Source organism: Artemia franciscana, chromosome 12, assembly GCF_032884065.1.
Source record: "Artemia franciscana chromosome 12, ASM3288406v1, whole genome shotgun sequence".
Classification (NCBI taxonomy): domain Eukaryota; kingdom Metazoa; phylum Arthropoda; class Branchiopoda; order Anostraca; family Artemiidae; genus Artemia; species Artemia franciscana.
Window position 1 is genome coordinate 19188236 of NC_088874.1, and position 22441 is coordinate 19210676.

General features: G+C 37.6%; 1 protein-coding gene across 2 annotated transcripts in view; it reads right to left on the bottom strand.

Annotated features, from left to right (window-relative positions):
• The window catches only part of LOC136033811 (protein O-linked-mannose beta-1,2-N-acetylglucosaminyltransferase 1-like), a 38421-nt gene that overhangs the window by 3256 nt on the left and 12724 nt on the right, over positions 1–22441 (bottom strand). For both annotated transcript variants that reach the window (XM_065714723.1, XM_065714724.1), the window contains exons 2-3: positions 3979–4072; positions 1926–2032 (exon numbers count right to left, since the gene is read on the bottom strand). In XM_065714723.1, coding sequence (XP_065570795.1) covers positions 1926–2032; positions 3979–4072 — 201 coding nt within the window. The remainder of the gene's footprint in view (positions 1–1925; positions 2033–3978; positions 4073–22441) is intronic.

Genomic DNA, 22441 nt, shown 5'->3' on the forward strand with positions numbered 1-22441 from the left:
GCTTTTACCAGAATTTCGACCAGCAAGGACGAAGTAGTAGCTTTTACTGTCACTGCGGTGTTATCGGCAAAAATTATTGCCAAAAATGTCATTAAGAGGTAATCATCTTGATAAGTAATTAATATAAATTAGGAATAATAATGGTCATAGTAATGACCCCCAGTGGGACACCTATATCACCTAAAGATCTAGGGCCTGATACGTGACCACTTACATTATTTGAATTTTTCGGCCACGCAAGTATAATTTTAGTAATTTTAACCCTTTACCTCTGATTCCCTCATTATCAATCTTTTGAAATAAAATTCTGTGATTAAAAATGTCAAAGGCCTTTTTTATGTCACAATAGAGAGTACATGCTTGATTTTATCATTTAGAGAATCATTGATCCTGATTGCGGCAATAGCTTCTTAGGTTGAATGGCCAGATCTAGATCCAAATTGACTCTTAGAAAATATTATATTTTTTTTTTTTTCAAAGTATAAAACAGTTCGTTTTGAATTATTTGTAGCTGAACCATCAGTTGATCTACCTTTTGGTAAAACGAAAAAGGTATTGAATGTGTTTATTGACAAAGTAAATTTCAGTCTCTTGACATTAGATAATACTAAAACTAATTACACTTTATTTTCTGCTAATTTGTAGTATTGTAAAAAAAATTTGATTTGATAGTAAATGGAAACGATATAAAATGTAAAGGTGACAAAGTATTTGTGCTTTATGGTTGATGAAAATCATGGAAAGCTCATCCAAATATAATAGTGTTGGATTTGTCAAGATCTCTGGGAGTGCTTCGTCGAGTGAAAATTCTTGAATAACATAAAACTTAAACTACTTTATTTTTCTTTTTTTGTTCATATATTTGCTACGGTTGATCTATATGGGCCATTGATTTTGTGTAGTGTTGCAAAAAATTCAAATATTCCAAAATTTCTGTCCCCCAAAACTTCGACTCCCCATAATATTAATCGATTTTTTTAAAGAACAACTTTCTCAGTATTTCAAATCCTAGAGAGTAGAGTTATAAATCCATAAATCCATGCAGAACAAAAAAAAACTGCCACTCGCTGCCAACAAGTCCTTTACGTTTTTTTTAGTAGGTGCTAGGTGCTGCATAATGTTTTAAATATTTGTGCAAAATAAACTAATCTAGTCCGAAAAAATATCTAATATATGAAATAAAATATCGTATTTCAAACCCTCTCAGCAGCCGCCGGAATATCTCGGCAGAATTTAAAATATTAAATTAAAATTCGATTTCAGTCAAAACAAATGTTTTCCCCCTATTTTGGATTCTAACTTCGTGAAATCACGTTGTCATGAATTTTTATTTCCACTTTTTGGTATTGGATTAATGAACACTGCTTGACCACTAAGGTCCTTGCGTTCCGCCCTGCAGTGTGTTGCTACATCTGTGTTTTAACCCTACGTCCCGTAATACCAGGCTGAGATCAAACCCACTGCACTATCATAGGGATCGCGAATTTTTAGAAAATCAACAAATTACTTTTTAAGCAGTCTGTTCTCAACCCAAGAATTTATGACGTTATGAGCAGGAGTCACAAAAGAATGCCTAATATCATAGCCTTGAGGAGCAATCAAAAACCAGGCTGGCCAAAATTATTAAAATCATTCTATTTTAGCTTACATAGTTACATACTTGTATCATATGCATTAGTGTATATCTTTGGTCTTTGAACTACAAAGTTTTGAAGGTTTGTCGGCTCTAAAAAGTAATAAAAAAACAAATGTTTCCTTCTTCTTTGTTCTTTAAACTATAAGTTCATGAGACGACCTCAAAAAGTAATACAAAAAAGCAACTGCTTTCTTTCAGGAGAAACTATTATTCTTACTTATATATATTTTTGGAAATTCATGATCTTAACTAGTTTCTTTTTTTTAATGAAAGTGCCTATCGGACTTACCTGAGTTCCATCAACTACCACTGAGACTTTACTTTGACTAGAAAACACTTCAACTGACACTTCAGGATGATCCCCAGGGAAATACTGACCATCATGCAGTAGGCCGTCTAAAATTAAAGCATTGTTATCGGTACAATTCTACCGTAATGATAATTCACTAACTGCAGCTAAAGTGACAGAGACAATAGCAGTATCTATCAGGATCTACCATTGCACATTCGACAAGCACATCTGAACACAAATGGTTTTTGCGTTTGATAAAACACACAAACAAACAAATGTGTAATTATGCTTCTGAAGTTTTATAGAAGAGGTAAGTGAACTTGTAATGCAAAATATAACATCATTAGAATTCGATCCAGTAGCTTCTAGAAGATAGCTAAGTAGGTGCCTGTAAAAAATCACTCGTTCCACTGTACTTTGATATTCAACCTAGTTAGGTAGGGAAAACATTCCTTCACGATACATTTCTACAATAAGTTTCTATGTTATAGCTTTTTTGTTGTATAATAGGCCAATTGAACTTTATCAATATCTAAATCAATCAGGGGACACAATTTCAAAAAAAAATTCTATGATTGTTAAATAAAAAGGGCAAAATTTCAATTGTCAACTATACTTTTCAGGACTTGTATTCTTCAAAATTACATTCTGGACTCAATTGTACAATCTGCTATATTTACGCCTACTAAATGGTATATGCGGGGTATTGACGTAGATTCTAGGGAAGACGTAGATTCTAGTGTCCATTTATAGAAGGATGACACAAGTTTAATGTCATCAAAATTCACTGAGAAACTAGAATGCAATCTAAACTATCAAAACTAAAACATTAAAAATTGAAATCTCAGCTTATGCATGAGGGGTTTGACTTGCTCTCTAAACATTTACCAAGCTCCTTTCAATCCAATTTACTCTGTTCAAGTTCTTCATTGCCTTAAGGATTTTTTTTTTAATAGAAAAAATTCAAATACAAAGAGACCAAAGATAATGTTTATAGAGGGATACCACAAGTTTAATGTAATCAAAATTCGCTGAGAAACAAGAATTCAATCTAAATTAGCAAAACTAGAAATATTTAAAATTAAAATCTAAGCTTGAGCACAAAGGATTTGATTAGTTCTCTAAACATTTATCAAACTCCTTTCAATTCAATTTACTGTGTTCAAGTACTTCACTGCCTTGGGGATTTTTTTTTATAAAAAAAGAAGAAAAAAATCACATACACGAGGATGAAGGATGATATTAATAGAAGGATCACACTAGTTTTTGCAGGAAATCTAAGCTTTTGCACGAGGGATTTGAGCAATTCTCTAAACATTTATAAACTCCTTGTTTGACCACCTTTGAAATAGTTACGTTTACTAATCATTCATTAATTTCTCACTTTAAAATAGTAAAATTTACATTGTAAAACAATTTTTTTGGGTTTATTCTAATATTGATCCCTTCTCAGATTCCCCCTGCCCTGGCACGCAAATTACAACTTTCATAGATCCATTTAATGTGAAAGATCATAAAAAAAAATCCCAGAGAGATAAGGTGAATAGAATTCTATTTTCAAAGTACCCAAGACAAACAAACACTGCCAAACCTGCAATTTGACAGAAAAACAGATCGCTAAGAAAGTCAGCGAAAAAAAAAAAATTTATCTGTGTGATCAAGGGGATATAAGAAAAAAGTCCTCCTCAAGGACTCATTCTCTAGGAAAATCTGGCCAAAAATAACTTTGTTCATCCAAACCATTAGAAAACTCAATAAGAGTCGGATAAAAGTGCGCCCATACTCATTAGAACTTTTTGTTTTCGATAGGCAAGATCAAGAATTTGAATCTCTTAAAGCATCACAAATCAATCCTGTTAATAAGACGTTTTAACTTCTTCATGAGCCTTCGCCCCTTAAAAAAATGAGGACTAGTTGCGTGCGGTACTTTATATGTAATTTTATAACTATTTTCTATCATATAGGAACAAAATAGTCAGGTCACTTCTACTGTTATAACCAGCGGTATATTCAACTTAAAACTGAAAAAAAAGGCAAGAGTTATGCTTACCACCATTGTTTTTTCCATAGATTGAATTTTTGAAATATATAAAATAGAGCAGATTCAAGCCAACGGAGATACCAAGGGCAAATACCAAGCAAAACTACAAAAAAATGTTAAACATTATTATGTATAGTATGTTCAATAGTAAAAGATGTCACTCGTTTCACACAGGAGTAACTCAGTTCTGCTGCTTGCATATCAGGTTTTACTTCTGTTGGCACATCTTTAAGGAGGTTTTCATCAGCTCATGTGATTATAAATTAAAAGTATCCGTGCCCATTTTAAGGTCTAACCGAAGAGCTGTCTGCCACCACTTTAACTCCCTACAACTTCAGGTCAGATTTCAAGACAACAATTCAAATGCAGCATGGTAATTGTAGCCACAGAAATATTAACCTCAAATTATTACAAATAGCAAATATAAAACAGAAGTGTCACACGTTTATTTTGATAGAAAGGGTGATAAGTTATATCTTGCTGATGTTAGAGTCACAAAATATTTTTTAATGTGTAGGATTATCAAGGTCCATGGGTTTATGCTTTCCTTATACACATAGTGGTGGGACACGTTCTCTGACTATTTGATTACTAACTTCAAACCTTTTGATTACAAATCTGAGAATAATTTTGGAATAGGCTTTGGTAGCCAGAACCCATCAAGCGGTACTACATATTTCAGGAGGCCATTGCCCCACCAACTCCACTTGTCCCAGAAAATTCGCACATAAAAATCCCCAAGATTGCAGTTCGACTGCCCTATAACAGAACACAAATCTGCTGTCTGCATCTTATGTTTAAATACAATTTGTAAAATCAACAAGCCTCTCTTTTCCCAGCTTGCTCTACTGCCTATACCTTGCTCCAAATGGTGTTCACAAAGGGAATAGTTCCTTATTCGTTTTCAATTGGCTGTCTTACTCCTTTTCCTAAAACTAAAAACGTTTATAACCGTGACTTCATAATCACGGTAGCTACAAAGTTTTTAAAGCTTTGAGAAACTGATAGTGTATGAACTTGTTGAAATACGTTATATGCCTCCACACCAATTTGGGTATCAGAAAGGAACAGAAACCGTTAAGGCACTGATGGCACTGTTAACAGTTTTGATTGATATTGATAAACAAATATTAAGGGCTTTTTAGAGGGAGTTTGATTTCTCTCAAGCTGGTTTACAATGATTTCTGAAGTTGTTCATTACAAACAGGGAGCAAACACTGAAGCCTAGTACAGACACCACAGACCTGAATACAATAAATACATATTTGCAAATAGTGACTGTTACACCTTGTTAGAATCACAGTCATGAAAAAAAATTCACCAACAGAATTGGTGGGCCCAATATAGTAGGCCAATTCCCCTTTACACGTATATGAAATGTAGGCTACCTCTTTTGACTTCCTTATTGCAAATATGATGGCAAATATTGAAATTTAGGTATCCATAACCAAAACAATTCATGTAGGCTATTAATTCAGGGACGAATGTCCCATCCACCCAACGCCGCTCCCGTAGACATTGTACCAATATACATGTGTTGTCCCTTTTAACTTATGGTCTCAGTCAAAGATTATTGGGAAAACGCTCTTAATTATTACATAAAACCATTATAAATCCTTAAAGCCAAAATACTACAACTACCCTTAAGGACTATATACTACTAATAACTCACCGCAGCACCAAGTCGCCTGAAGCCAACACACCTACACATGCTCCTCCTCCAACCCAATCTATTCAAAGTCTCCCTCTTTACACCCTCCCAGAAAGTTCTTATTTACTTTAAATCTTTATTTATGACATCCTCCCACCCCAGACAAGCACGACCTGCTTTCCGGTGAGCCCCAGACGGTTGGCCAATAAGGACAATCTGTCATCCTTCATCCACAGAAAGTGGACTAGCCATCTCAACCTTTCTTTCATTATAGCCCTAAAAAGAAGATTTGAACCACATTTTTCGTACAACCAACTGTTTAAAATACGGTCAGTCAGCCGGGTACCAGAACCATCCGTAGGCAATTTCTCTGGAAACATCTAGTAAATTTTCATCCGCTTTTCGGAGCGCCCATGCTTTAGAGCCATATTTGACCACAGTCATCGCTGTAGCTTCCTATATTTCCAATGTTTGAACAATATAATAATTTAAAACTTTTGATCATTGTTGAGGAGAGGGGGTAGCCTACCTAAAAAGGGTAAAAAAGGGGTGGACTGGTTGCCCTCTAATGACTCTTATACGACCACCCAAATTTTATACGACCACCCCTTCCATATGAAGTGCCGATCCTTAGATATTGCTGATATTCCCTATTCAAAACCACCCAACAGATAATGTGGTTTTGATTGTGTTCGGCATCCCTATCGACATTTTCGTAGAGTTTTAGCTTAATACCCCAAGCATTTTAGGAGACACAGGATCAAACGTGGCCTCTTTTCGAACAAAGAATTAACATATGTTAATAATGGGCAACTTGCATAACTTACAACTCTTGCCTAATGTGCAGGAGAAATGTCAACAACGCAGGCATAGTTATTTGACCTTGGGGCTATTTTGAATATCTCAAACTTAGAAAATGAATATCTCAAACTTAGATCAATTATATTTGGGAAAAATAGCAGGGGAGGGGACTGGCTGCCCTCTGATCCTTTTTGACTCGTAAAAAGGGCACTAAAACTTCTGAATTTCAATCGAATGAGCCACCTCCAAAGTTTATGCGATCACCCCCCTTCCACAAACAAACTCATATGGTAACAATGGGCAACTTGCAAAACTTGAAAGTCCTTGCCCGGACGTTGTAGGGGTTTTGTCAACCCAGGAGGAATAGTTACTTTGCCTCTTAACTGTTTTGAGCGAAGTGGGTTTGGGGGACTGGTTGCCCTCCAATCACTTTTGACTGTTTTAAAGGGCACTAGAATTTCTACTCTTACAACTCTTGCCTAATGTGCAGGAGAAATGTCAACAACGCAGGCATAGTTATTTGACCTTGGGGCTATTTTGAATATCTCAAACTTAGAAAATGAATATCTCAAACTTAGATCAATTATATTTGGGAAAAATAGCAGGGGAGGGGACTGGCTGCCTTCTGATCCTTTTTGACTCGTAAAAAGGGCATTAAAACTTCTGAATTTCAATCGAATGAGCCACCTCCAAAGTTTATGCGATCACCCCCCTTCCACAAACAAACTCATATGGTAACAATGGGCAACTTGCAAAACTTGAAAGCCCTTGCCCGGACCTTGTAGGGGTTTTGTCAACCCAGGAGGAATAGTTACTTTGCCTCTTAACTGTTTTGAGCGAAGTGGGTTTGGGGGACTGGTTGCCCTCCAATCACTTTTGACTGTTTTAAAGGGCACTAGAATTTTCAATTTTCAATCGAATGAGCAAACTCTGAAGTTTATACGACCACCGCTTCCATACGAAGTGCCCCTGGGGAAAAAAATAATATACGCTGAAGCCGTATGACTTTTTATGGTTCTTTATCGTTGCCTCCAATTCAAAAAAGGAAGCATGTTACAATGCTTAAACCAATTTCATTGGCTATGTTTTTAATGTGATTTTTAAATTTATTGAGCACAAAGAAAAATTATTTTCAAATGAAAATAAACCGCGACATTAAATCTTTAAAGGAATAAAAATTATCCTGTACGTTAGAAGGGGGACTGTCCCCCCTTTCTTTATGCTAGAGTTTTAGTAGTTCTTTACTGACATCGTTTTTTTAACAACAATTATAGCCAGTTGGTAATTGCAAGTCATTTAATTAGCAAGTGCCTTCCAAAATACTAATAAAAGAAAAAATTCCTATGGAACTAAAGAGCAAAGTTGAAAAAAAGAGCAATGCTATAGCGTTGCCTACAGTAAAGGGTCAATAGGATTCAATTTATTACGTTTTCCCCCAGAGGCACTTCATAAAGAAGGGCTGGTCATACAAACTTCTGAAGAGGTTCAATCGATTGGAAATCGAAAGTTCTAGTGCCCTTTTTAAGATTTAAAAGTGATCGTAAAGTAAACAGCCCCCTTTCCTATGCTCTTTTCCCCCAAATGCAGCTGATCAACATTTTGAGCAATTTCGTTCAAAATAATCCGAAGGTCAAATACCTATGCCTTCGGGTTTGACAATACACCACATAGCCCCCAGGGCAAGGGCTGCAATTTATGAAAGTTGCCCATTGTTAACATATAAGGTTTTTTTGTTGGGAAAAGAGATGTTAAACTAAATAAAAACGCACTATGTGCATCCAGTTTATCAAAAAGGAAGATCTGCAATATCTTAAGAACGACAGAGGATATTGAGTTGAAACTTTTAGGAGATGTTGAGGAACGTGTTGAATAGTAGGTGGAGGACAGCCAGCTTCCTCTCGTGTCCCTTTCAGCTATCATCCCTCCATAAATTTTCAATCAACATTTTAAAATAGTCATCTTGCTCAAAATAATAAAGGTAAAATAAATATGCTTATAAGGATATAATAACCCCGAACAGCTTTCGAGAGGGCTGTCAAACACAATAAAAACACAGTGTATGCTGGTTGTCACGAGTGCTTTTCAGCAATAGCTAAGGAACGACTGAGAGTAATAAGTTGAAACTTTCTGGGCGTGTTGAAGATTGATCGGAGAGCAACCAGCTCCCCTTGCCCTTTTTAGATGCCCCTCCTCTCAACACTGGTCAAAATTCTGAAAAAGCGACTAGGTTCAAAATTGTCAAAAATTCTATTAAACATGCTTTCGGGGTATAGAATCACCCCACGATCCCCAGGGCAAGGATTACAAATGTAATTTGTCCCTTTTACATGCAGGCTTTATCGTTAGAAAAAGGGTGAAGGTTTGATCCTGGGTGTGTCCGAAAAGACTAAGAGTATTAAGTTGGAACTTTGGGGGATGTTCAACTAAATCAAAAGATAGTATGTATATCCAGTTTATCAAAAAGGTTTATCTGCAGCATCTCAAGAATGGCCGAGAGCACTATGTATAGACCTTCAGGTATGATGAGGAGGGTGTTCAAAAGTGGCTGGAGGGCAAGCAGTCCCCCATCAATTCCCTTTTTAGATTCCCTACCCTGAAGATATCTGATAAAAATTTTAGAATTGCCATCTCCTTCAAAATAGTCGAAAATTCAAGTAACTATGCCTCCACAAATGACACCCCCCCTCTCGGAACCTTAGGCAAGTGTTGTGGGCCATTTAAGTTATGCATTGTTTTGGCTATATATAAGACTGGTTGTTGGGAAAAAGAGACATGTTTGATCCTGAGTCTCCAAAAGGCTAAGGGTATTAAAGTAAAACTTTTGTTTTCAAAAGGTTGTCAAAAGGACAAAACGGCAATACCTAAAGAACGGCTTAGGGTATTAAGTTGAAAATTTACAGGCAAGTTGAGAAGGATGTTGAAAAGTGAACGGAGGGCAACCACCCCCCCCTAACCCTTTTAGATACACACCTTAACACCTATAGATATCCCAAAAATACTTTTATTCAAAATAGTCAAAAGGTCTAACAATTATGCCTCCAGGGATGCCATGTGCCCACAGCCCCCTGGGACAACGAATGCAAATTACGCAATTTGTCCATCTTTTGTATTCAGGATTTATCATTGCCAAAAGGGGAGAATGTTTAATCCTGGGTGTGTCCCAAAAGGCTAAGAGTATTGAGGTGTAATTTTGAACAATGTTGATGGATATTTTGAGCTAAATCAAAGGAACTATCTAAATCCAAGTTATCAAAAGAGTTTGCCTTCAATGTCCTAGGAATGGGTAAGGATATTACCTTGACACTTTCTTTGCCAGTACTAATACTTTGGCCACAAATGTGACTTGCTGCAACTGTAACAGCTTCCAAATGCTACTACATCTACTAGTAACTACTTTCAGAAAATGTTGAGAGGGATGTTGAACAGATTCAAAACACACTATGTACAAGCTGATTATCCAAAGAGTACATAAGCAACATCTGAAGAACAGCTGAGGGCACTGAGTTGAAAACTTAAGGGTATATTGAACAGTGGGGTGTTACATTAAATCAAAAAGACCATGTGCATCCAGTTTATCAAAAGGGTGTATCTGTAATATCTTAGAAGTGGCCAAGGGTATTAACTACACTTTCAAGACCACTAGTAAAATAGAATACTATATATTGGCTAAAATAACACAAAACCTAGCATAAGCACGCCAGAACAATTAAAATGATAAAACATATGTTAGGGGATAACCACAAAACACAAATTTAAATCAATTATTAAAATGGGAAACAAAATAGGGTACAAAAGCGTTTTAATACCTCATGGTCAACATTTCGGGACACAAGTTAAATTGGGTATATGGAGCTCTACAAGCATTGAATCTTATATTTGGAAGGATTGAAGGATTTTCTTGGGGGGGGGGTAACTTTTATTGCTCTTTTTTGAATACTTTCCATTTTAGAACATTGATCTTCGGTCAACCTAGGGTGCCAGACAGGGAAAGCATATTCAAGACAGGGTCTTATATTAGAAGAATAAATTATTTTAAGGTTCTGGACTGATATGGAGAACTGTTTGAGAAGGGAGAAAGATTTAAGGGAAAAACTACCAGATTTAAATAAGTGGGAAGTGTGGAACTTCCATTTAAGGTCGCTGACCAACTGCACACCAGGCAGTTTAACCGTATTTAGATTTGGTATGCAAAGGTCCTTAGTGATAAGGGGTATATTTAAAAAAGAAGAAGAATAGTATGAAACTGTTTTTGGGTATGCTTAAGTTGAGTTTAACATTGTCAAGATCATTCTTCAAATATTTAATGAGTGAGTCAAGTGTAACGTCCGACGCATTAGGGGTTTGACAAAGGTTAAGTAATGAATGAATGAATGAACTTTATTACCCGTAAAAGTATAAAAACACAAAGTACAGAGTATTATAAATAAACAAAAACAAAAACGATAAACAGCGAAGAAAAAAAATTCAAACTAACAAAAGACAACATGGACTAATTAACCAGTACCAATATGGAAAAAAGGCTGCAGGGGGTCATAAACGTGAATAAAGTTGATAGTCTTTTTACATAAATCATCACTGGAAGACCGAATCCGAGAAGGCAAATCTATTAAACCAAATCGAGCAATTAGTTTTTTTTGTTTTGGTGCCATCTAGGAAGCCGGAGGAGGAATTTGCAATATCTGAAATAAACCGTACGTAGAGTATGTCGATCGTTCTTACGAAACAGATGAGCCATGCCTGATAAAATAAGAGCACAGGGGCGCAATAAGCGTTATAAAACATGCACAAACCGTTGCGGTTGTAACGGCTTTTGTTTGGGGATATTTTTCCGTAAGCGACGCGTAGGGTTTTCGCGGCTTGACTCACTAGGGATGAACAGGTAGTAGAAAGTGTTGGGCCAAAACACAGAACTAAAGAAGAACATGGTAGAATTGCAGTCCCAGCAGCGAATGGGGCGACCGCATAAGGGCAATTAAAACGAATAAACTCGCATTTAGACGCATAGATAGTTCAGTAGTTAATACAGTAGAATTAGAAAGCAATCCACGGAGAGTCCGGGCAACAAGAAAAATAGCACGCAAGGGATAATAGAGCCTGAGAGTGCAAAATATTGTCGGAAGCTCCATAAATATCAACAGTAAGACAGTATAAAGACATTTTAGTTTTTACGGCATCTTTCATGAGTCGGCTTAAAACATGATGTGCATGGGAGCAACCAAAACTTTTCCGAAAACCAAATTGAAAAGGCGTAAAATCCCAATTCGACTCAATTTCTGGTAGTAACAAATGTTTAAGCAACTTACTTAAAAAACACGATACTGTAATGGGACGATAATTTACACATGACGTGGGGTACTTGCTTCGCTTTTGAATAGACGTTACACGGTCAAAAAGTAAACTATCAGGAACAAGCGAATGTGCTAAGCAAGACTGGAAAAATATTTGTAGATGGTTAAGTAAAGCAGGACAATCATAAGCAAAAAATCGGTAAGAAAGGCCGTCACCATCAAGGCTATTTGAACGCTTAATTTTTCTTAAAGCGCGGCGAATTTCAGATATTGCTACAGGCTGGACGTGAGCCTGCAAGAGACGGTATGGTAAAAGCGGTTTAATCAACTTATAATAAAAAGACTGAAGACTATTAAATACACTGAACGCACACATATAATGGTCAACAAAATTAGCTAGCTGGAGACAAGATAGGGTAGACAGGGAACATTTCTCACTATTAACAACCTTATTCCAGGAGGCCTTATTGGTGGGGCCTGGCCATGCATTCAAGCGTGCTCTCTTCAAACTGGCCTTATATTCAAGTTTACACTTTTGTTTCACAGAGAAAACAACTCCGGACGATGGTTGGTCACATGATATCCACAAACGTAGCCAAAATCTGGTTTTTTGCTTAGCACGTTTAAACGAAACGAACGCAAATATAAACGAGTTGTCGAAACTTGGTAAAACATTATTAGAAACAATTAAAAATTCTAAAGGACCTAATTTAGTCCCTTGAGGTGCTCAACAGGATATCAAGCAAAAACCTGATGAACGCCATTAGGGAGGACACTACAATGTTTACGGTCAGACAAACAAGAGCTAAGAGCTCATGGCTTTTGTGACGAGGTCGGAAGAGCCAAGAGCTCACATTGTATGAGCTCTAGCAAAATTCTAAGAATCAATAGACTGATTTAAAAGAAAATAAGAGGTTTAATGCCATTCGGGATTTAAAATAAGAGCTCTGAGACACGAGGTTCTTCTAAATATCAAAATTCATTAAGATCATTAAGTAATGGAGGCCCTTATGCATCTTTAGATTGGTTTAGGCTATCACGTATGTTATTCGCGGATGATATAGCTCTGCTGGCAGACAGTAGAGAAATTTATCAGAAGCAATTAGATATGACAAAAAAATATTTTGAAATGAAGAATTTAGAGCTGAACGTTAAGAAGTCAGTTGTAATAGTGTTTAGGAGCAAAGAGACTGTTGAATGAGGTTAGAAGTTATTTCTAGGAGCAATTAGATATAATAAAAAATTATTTAGAAAGGAAAGGTTCAGAGTTTAATATCGAGAAGTCAGCAGTATTAGAATTTAGGAGCAAAGGGAATATTCATTCCAAGGTTGACCTTAATTTTGGAGGAATGATGTTAAATGTTAAAGAAGAATTTGTTTATTTGGGTATTAAGTTTAGTGTATTAAGGGGGATATCCAGGAATGAAGAAGGTTGTAATTTAAGGGGTAATGGGCTAATTAAGATGCTTTTGAGAAGTAATTTAGGTCAGCTGGCTGACATGAGGATCCAGAAAAGATTTTTACAGACAAAAATAGCTTCTAGTCTACATTGGGGTTCTGAGGTTTGGGGTTTTGCTAAAGCAGCTAAGTTAAAAGTTGTTCAGCTAAGATATTTTAATAGGATTTTAGGCTTGAAGGATTCATTTAGTTCAGTGGTACTGAAAGAAGATATGGGGCTTTTCACTTTAAAGAGCGTTATTTTGGTTATAATGATGAAATTCTGGAAGAAAACAATTAGGCTACCTAGAATTTGGCTTCTTAAGTCAACTAATTTTGAGAACTAGAAGGAAGGCAGACGTGGTTCATGGCCAAATAAGATCAAGAAAATACTGGACCTTTATGGTCTTTTGGAAATATGGAGTGAAGATAAAGGCCCATGGGGGAAAGCGTTTCAACATGGAGGGAAGTCTAGCACACCCTAAATGACCAAGAAACCCAAGAGTGGCAAGCTCACAAGGACCAATCAGTCTTTGAGATTTTACTCCCAAGCTAATGAAGATTGGGAGGAGGAGGTTTATTTTAAATGTGGGTTGAATAAAAATTACTTGAAGAATTTGTTGTTAAGAGGATATAGTTTGGATTTAGGTGAGAGAATTTTTTTGGGGAAAGCTTAAGCTGGCAGATGGGCCCTATTTTTGCCCTATGTGTGGTTATGTGAATGAGAATTTATTTATTCTGTATCCAAGTGTGAAGAGCTGTCTGAGTTGCAGAATGAAAGTTTAGGACGAGTGTTTGGGAGTGATTGATGGTTAATTGAGCAGATGGGTGAGGGGATTGAATGTGCTATTAAACTGTTGTGTAAGTTCTTTCATTTAGGGATTAAACATAAGGAATTATGTTATAGGGGATAGCTTGTTCTGGTTTTTAGAATTTGAATTTTTATTATGATTGGTGTTTGTTGGCTGAAATGTTGAAACTTGGTGTGTTTCTTTTCTGTCTTTTATTTGTTCTTTTTTGTTTATATTATTTAAAGTTGTATTTTATTTCTGAGCTCTGTTTGTAAACTGTATTCTGTGTTGCTATGATCTGCAGGCTTTTTGCAATATATCTTATCATAATATTCTCTATTCTGTCAACATAGCTAACAAGTTTTGAGTAATCAGCATAGAGCCTTACTTTGTTCTTCAGTATTTTTGGCATGCCATTTATGTTTATGTCAAATAAAGTGGGACCAAAGACTGTGCCCTGGGGTACCACTCAACTGTAGCCACTCAAGGAAAGAACAACTTTCCATCTTCACCAAATACCCTTAAAGTCTGTTTCCTATCTGTTAGAAACTTGTTCAGCCACTCAATTAAATCAAAATTCAATCAACAGCTTCATGTTTGATTCGGAGCCTTTTAACACAGGGTTTGTTAGATTCCTTGGCCAAGACCAGTGCAATGATGTCAGCTGGAAACCATGGCCTTGAAAGTCAATGAAATAATGATTGGCATCAACCACGTTTGTTTCAACTGACTGGCCAGACCTAAAGCCATGTTGGCATGATAAGAATAGTTTGCTGCTTGTCAAGTTTTTTAGAATTTCAGCATTAAATATCCCTTCTGTTAGCTTTCTGATTTTGGAAGTTATGCTGATTGGTCAGTAAATGCTTACATCCTCTTTGCAGCCACCCATGTGAATGGAGGTTATATTACCTGTATGCCAATAAGTCTGTAGTTTGAATCATCACATAATCTTATTTCTCTCAATTTTAGGTTTTGATATTGTAGTATTTTTATATTACGTTGTATGGAAGTTTCATGTTATGTTTTTTGTAGGTAGCCTGGGTCAATAAATCTAATCAATAGACGACATTACATGGTGTCAGAAGTGGGATCTGAATAACAATGGACGTCCTTCAGCCATCAACAAACTGGGAGGTCAACTCCCTTTCAGAGGAATGGGACCGCTTCGAAGAACACGCTAAGCTGATGTTTGCAGGGCCACTTTCAGGCAAAACAGCAAAAGTACAGTGTGCCTACCTACTCATCTGGGCTGGAGCAAAAGGTCGGGAAATATTCAACACCTTCAACGTCGCGCCTGAAGAGCTTGAATTGTATGTGGAATCCAAAACCAAAATGTGCGTGAAAAGCTCTTGGCTGAAGGCGATGAACTCACACTGGATAAAGCAACCTTTATGTGCAGAAGCCACGAAGCGACCCAGGCTCAACTCAAGACATTCAACGGAATGAGGCCAGTCCCCATCAAACAAGAGATCGACGCTATATCCCGCTACCAAAACCGGAACAGTGGTAGAAACAAACAAACAGAAGCAAGCGGCTCCAAGAGTAAAGCATGCTACTTCTGTGGCGGAACATACTCCTTCTCACACATCTGTCCTGCAAAGGGGAAAACCTGCTCCATATGCAAAAAAGACCAACCACTTTGCCAGGGTCTGTCGAAGTAAGACGGTCAGTGCAGTTGATGAAGATGCCGCAGAAACAAACCCCGGCGACGAAACTGTTTTCCTTTACTCCATCGAGCAAAGTAAGAACAAAGACGAAGCAGTTATCCCACTGACTATCAACAACCAGTTCCCTGTACAATTTAAGATCGACACAGAAGCCCAGGCGAATATCATCCCAAAGAAGCATTTTGACCTCATCACGCCAAAGCCCACCATGAAACCCACCAGTAAGCGCCTCACAAGCTATTGTGGAGCACGGATCCCCAGTAACAGGAGTCTGCGAACTATCCTGTAGGTACAAAGACAACGTGAGCAGCACGCAGCAGTTCTACGTAGTCGAGACCTCATCCTCCTTAATCATTGGCTACCGTTCTAGCCTCAACCTGGATCCGATCAAGCTAGTCCTAAACATAGACGTAGCAGCCTCCCAAGTACCACACCTGAAGGAAAATTACAAAGAAGTATTCAGAGGAATTGGAAAGCTGGACGGAGAATGCAATATACACCTAAAGGATAACGCTACGCCAACCGTCTACCCAGCCCGGCGAGTGCCCGCCGTTATGCAGGATAAGCTCAAGACAGAGCTCAGGCGCCTAGAAAGCCTAGGTATCATAGAAAAAGTAGTGACCCCGACCGAATGGGTTAACTCAATGGTAATGGTAGAAAAGAAGGACGGCTCCATAAGACTGTGCATAGATCCAGTTGATCTAAATAAATCCATCAAGCGACCGCACTACCCGATTCCCACTCTGGACGATGTCACCTCGAAGCTACACGGAGCCAAAGTATTCACCAAACTTGATGCCCGATCCGGTTACTGGTCCATTCTGCTGTCTGAGGACTCTTCTTATCTCATCACATTCAGCACGATCTATGGGAGATACCGTTTCAAGTGAATGCCCTTCGGAATCATCTCAGCCCAAGATGAATTTCAGCGGCGAATATAAGACGCTTTCGAAGGCCTAGAAGGATTCGAAATCATCATTGACGATATGATCGTGTATGGCGAAACCCAAGAAGAACACGACGAACGCCTAGCAGTAATATTGGAACGCACCCTTGTCAAGGGCATCCGATTCAACGAAGAGAAGTGCGAGTTCTCAGTATCCAGAGTAAAGTACTTCAGACATGTCATAAGCTCCGAAGGAATGCAGCCAGACCCCGATAAGATCCGTGCCATAAACAACATGCCAAGCCCATCATGCCGAGAAGAACTCCAACCACTTCTTGGGATGATCAATTACTTAGCCAAGTACATACCAAGTATCTCAACAAAGAACAAAAAACTCCGTGACCTGACTAAAGCAGACTCGTTCATCTGGGAAGAGGACTTGATGCACACCTGGTCTCGGAGGGGAAAGTCACAGCGTACGCATCGAGATAGCTCAGCAAAACAGAGCAGAAATATTCCCAGCTAGAAAAAGAGCTTTACGCCATCGTATTTGGCTGCAAACATTTCCACCATTATCTCTATGGCCGGCATGTCGAAGTTACTACTGACCACCGCCCACTCGAAACGGTGGTGGCAAACCCTATCCACAAGGCCCCACCCCGAGTACAGAGATTAATGCTCCAGCTCCAGCCTTATGACCTTAGCCTGAAGTTCCGACCGGGCTCAGAAATTCCTGTAGCCGATGCTCTATCCCGCCTAAACCTGGGCGATGCGGATCCAACACTGGAAGAAAATCTAGATGTCTACGTACATCGAGTTGTACGAAACCTACCTGCCAGTGACCAGAAGCTCGAAGAGATCCGGGTGGAAACAACAAAGGATTCAGAACTGAGTACCCTAATCAAGACGGTCCAAGCGGGGTGGCCGAGTGCAAGAAAAGACTGCCCAACCAACATCCTAGCATACTGGAACTTGCAGCATGAACTCTCCTTCGAAAAAGGCATCCTACTCAAAGGAGAAAGGCTGATCATCCCCAAGAATATGTAGGGAGCTACACTGCAGCAGTTACACACAGCCCATCTCGGAATCGAGAAAATGAAACAACGAGCCAGAATGCTGGTATATTGGCCAGGACTCAACGCAGACGTCGAGCGGTACATAGCGAAGTGCCAAACATGCGCCAAGAACATGCCAAGTAATTCAAAGGAACCGATGATTAACCACAACATCGAGACGCTGCAGTGGCAAAAGTTTGCGACCGATCTCTTCGAATGGAAAAGCGCCAGTTTCTTGGTAACCGTCGACTACCACAGCCGTATTTTCGAAATCGACAAGCTTCTGACGGCCTCATCCAGTGCAGTCATCACGAAACTCAAGGCCCATTTCGCCCGACACGGCATACCGTCTCAGCTAATGTCAGACAACGGACCTCAGTTCACATCGAGAGAATTCACCGATTTTGCCAAGACGTGGGGAATCTCACTAACCACGTACAGCCCAGGATACCCAAAATCCAACGGACTGAACGAGAGGGCGGTACAAATCTCAAAAAACATCATGACGAAAGCGACAGAAAACGGAGAAGACCCCTTCCTGGGTATACTAGAGTATAGGAATACACCACACGACGGGTTCGCGTCACCAGCCCAGCTCCTAATGTCACGTCAGCTAAGATCCATCCTGCCGTGCACCTCACAACACCTCAAGAAGAAAGTCATTCCGACCACACAGTTCACTTGACGAAGAACTGAAATGCAGAAACGCCAAAAGCTGTATCATGACAAATCAGCTAGATCACTGAAACAACTCACCCCTGGAGACGCGGTTTACGTACAGAATACACCCAATGGACCATGGAGTCAGGCTGTTGTGCTATCCCATGCAGGACAGCCACGATCCTACCGGGTGCGTACCAACGAAGGTTCCGTGCTAAGGAGAAACCGTGAACATCTCACAGCCCATCCACATCAAAGCCAGCAAGGTTTGAGCCGAGTCAGTGAGACAAGCGATGAAGCAGCACCACCAACAACAGAAACGGCTATTGAGTCACCACCCTCAGCTTCACAGCCAGATATGTTCATGCCCCCATTGCCACTGCGGGACGGTCAGCAGGCCAGCCAGAGCCCCAACCAGACGGCCACCGTATCTCAGCCCCAGGGTACCAGCGAAACACCATTGCAGCTAAGCACACGCAATGGTCGAACAGTAAGAAGACCCCTGAAGCTAAACCTGTAAAAGGAGTGAAATGAAAAGAAGTATGAAAAGCTGCGGCCTTAACGCGGCCAAAGACTCAGTGAACTGGACCAAACCAAGACTTTAGTGGACCACCCTTGAAGTTAAAGTGTTTTGGAAGTTTAGTATGTTGCTTTTATTATGAGAAGGAAGATGTAGTATTTTTATATTACATTGTATGGAAGTTTCATGTTATGTTTTTTGTAGGTAGCCTGGGTCAATAAACCTATTCAATAGACGACATTACAGATATGGCTCTTTACTCTCCTATAAAATAAGTTCTTGCCCAGAAAGTGTTCTTTCGAAAATCAAGATATTCATTTAGTACTCCTGCTCTCTAGAAGGAAACACTATAAAACTCTGGACACTACTTCAAACATTCTAAAATTTAGGCTTATATCATTCTTAAATGTGAACTGCTTCACTTTGCCCCCTGTGAATAAATACGTAATCCAAATTAAGTATAGTCATTATATTTCAGTAATATAACTCTTTTCTTTCTATTAATTTGGCAGCAACCTGTAAACAAGAAACAGAAAAAAAAGAGTTGCACCTTGAAAGTGCAAATAGTATACCTAACTTGGGCTATATATTTGTCCATTAAGGATAGATTGGGTGGGGGATGGTTTGTGAAGCAGCTTGAATTGGCAAATGATTCAGGTAAGTATTTTAGAATGGCTACTTCTATGATATACTACCTGCAGTAGCTGCAGCTCAAGTTGTTCATGCATTGACACACTGTAAACTGGTTTCTTTTGCAAGTTTCTTTCAACTTAGTGCTTAAAAAGACAAAGAGAATTGACAGAATATATGGGAAATATATGATTTGTGCTATATATTTGCACATTACAGGGGGGGGGGGTAAAGTATTTGGACAGTGTGAAGTCAGAAAACACACCAAAACACATACCCAAATAATTATACCTAACACACCTTGCATGCAGACCCACTATACTTTGCCCCCACCTCCCCCCTAATGTGGAGTATTTATTTCCAAGTATTATATTTTTATCATACTTTATGTGTATTTTATTAGGATTAACCTAACTTCACTTGTTGAGCTGCAGGGGTATATCATGCAAGTGCCTTAGAATGTTTTAAGATAGCTTCCAGAATTTTGTAATATTTCTTTCTGGAGAGTAGAGTACTAAACCAACACCAAAATTAATGACAATAACAGGTTTTAATTTCATCAAATGGCATTTTCTTATATATTATCATACAAAACACTCAGTTCACTTGTGATATCGGTGTATAGCTGTAGCTGTTGAGAAGGAAACAAAACATAATTCTGAAAAGAGCTTTAAAAATCCTAAAAGACTTACTTATGTAAATCTTAAAAGTAATTCAATTTACTCCCCCCCCCAACCCCCTGAATATACAACTATATAGCCTACATTTTCAATGTAAATTCTGTTTCTTGTGTTTATCAATACTGATTCAATTTACAAGTATTAAGTTGAAACAAAATTGATGTATGGCAAAATTCATGGGATATATATAATTTGAGCTATATATATATATATATATATTTATATATATATATATATATATATATATATATATATATATATATATATATATATATATATATATATATATGTATATATATATATATATATATATATATATATATATATTTATATATCTGCACATTAGAGGGGGGATGGGTTTGTAAGATAAAATGATATACTTTTAGGAATATAAGAAATAAGAAAGCATATCAGGATTTATCAATTTTTTTTCTGAATTTTAGTGTTTCTGGTTTCTGGGTAAACTTCTAGTTAGTTGACTTCTTTGCTATCTCAGAAAGGGTTTAGGTTAGGAAAATGAAACTTTCAGGGATGAATCTAGAGACTATATATATATATATATATACTAGCTGTTGGGGTGGCGCTTCGCGCCACCCCAACACCTAGTTGGGGGGGGCGCTTCGCGCCCCCCCCAAGCCCCCCCGCGCGCGTAAGTCGTTACGCGCCATTGTAGTTGTGTCCCTATGTCCCACCTGTGAATATAGATATATATATATATATATATGGTTTTAACTACGTAAAACTTGCGAATATACAACATTCTTTGCTGTCCCATTGTCTTTGCATATAAATAGATTGTCAGGTTATCCCCCTGTTTCCCCCGGTGTCCCCGTTGTAGTTGTGTCCCTGTGTCCCGGTCGTCATTTATATTCCCTGTGTCCCGGGTCCCGGTCATCATTTGTATCCCGGTGTCCCGGTCTGTATATACATTCGTTTTTTAGTTTTGTTTTTCTCCTTTATTTTTTTCCTTTTTTTTTCTTTTTTAGCTTATTTAGATTTTTAGATTTTTTAGTTTTTTTTATTAGTTTTTAGTTTTTATTTCTTTTTAGTTTTTTTGTCCCGGTCGTCATTTATATCCCCCTGTTTCCCCCGGTGTCCCCGTTGTAGTTGTGTCCCTGTGTCCCGGTCGTTATTTATATTCCCTGTGTCCCGGTCGTCATTTGTATCCCGGTGTACCGGTCTGTATATACATTCGTTTTTTAGTTTTGTTTTTCTCCTTTATTTTTTTCCTTTTTTTTTCTTTTTTAGTTTATTTAGATTTTTAGATTTTTTAGTTTTTTTATTAGTTTTTAGTTTTTTTTTCTTTTTAGTTTTTTTGTAGTTTTTACCTTCTTTTTAGTTTTGTTAATTTTTTTTTTTTACTTGTGTCCTGGTCGTCATTTATACTCCCTGTGTCCCGGTGCTTTGTTGATTGCTAATCGAACATTCCTTTTGTCCTGGTCGCTTTCTCTTTGAGTGTCGTCATTTATTTTTTTCTTTTTTAGTTCTTTTAGTTTTTACCTTTTTTAGTTTTTTTTTAGTTTTTAGTTTTTTTAGTTTTTTACCTTTTTTTAGTTTTTTTAGTTTTTTAGCTTTTTTATTTTTTTTATTAGTTTTTAGTTTTTTTGTAGTTTTTGCCTTTTTTTTAGTTTTTTGTCCTGGTCGCTTTCTCTTTGAGTGTCGTCATTTATTAGTTTTTTCCTTTTTTTTTTAGTTTTTTATTGGTTTTTACCTTTATTTTAGCTTATTTTTCAGTTTTTTCCTTTTTTTTAGTTTTTTTTTATTTTTTATTTTTTTTAGTTTTTTACATTTTTTTAGTTTTTTTAGTTTTTTTAGTTTTTTAGCTTTTTTACTTTTTTTATTAGTTTTTAGTTTTTTTTTGTAGTTTTTGCCTTTTTTTAGTTTTTTCAGTTTTTTTTTTAGTTTTTTATTGGTTTTTACCTTTATAGTTTTTTTTAGTTTTTTAGCTTTTTTATTTTTTTTATTAGTTTTTAGTTTTTTTTTGTAGTTTTTGCCTTTTTTTAGTTTTTTCAGTTTTGACGTCACCTAATCCAGTTTTTTCAGGTGACGTCACCTGACACATCCATCCACACATCCACAGACAGACAACTTATTTTTATATATATAGATATATATATATATATATATATATATATATATATATATATATATATATATATATATATATATATATATATACTAGCTGTTGGGGTGGCGCTTCGCGCCACCCCAACACCTAGTTGGTGGGGGCGCTTCGCGCCCCCCCCCAAGCCCCCCCGCGCGCGTAAGTCGTTACGCGCCATAATAGTTACGCGCCATTGTAGTTGTGTCCCTATGTCCCACCTGTGAATATAGATATATATATATATATATATATGGTTTTAACTACGTAAAACTTGCGAATATACAACATTCTTTGCTGTCCCA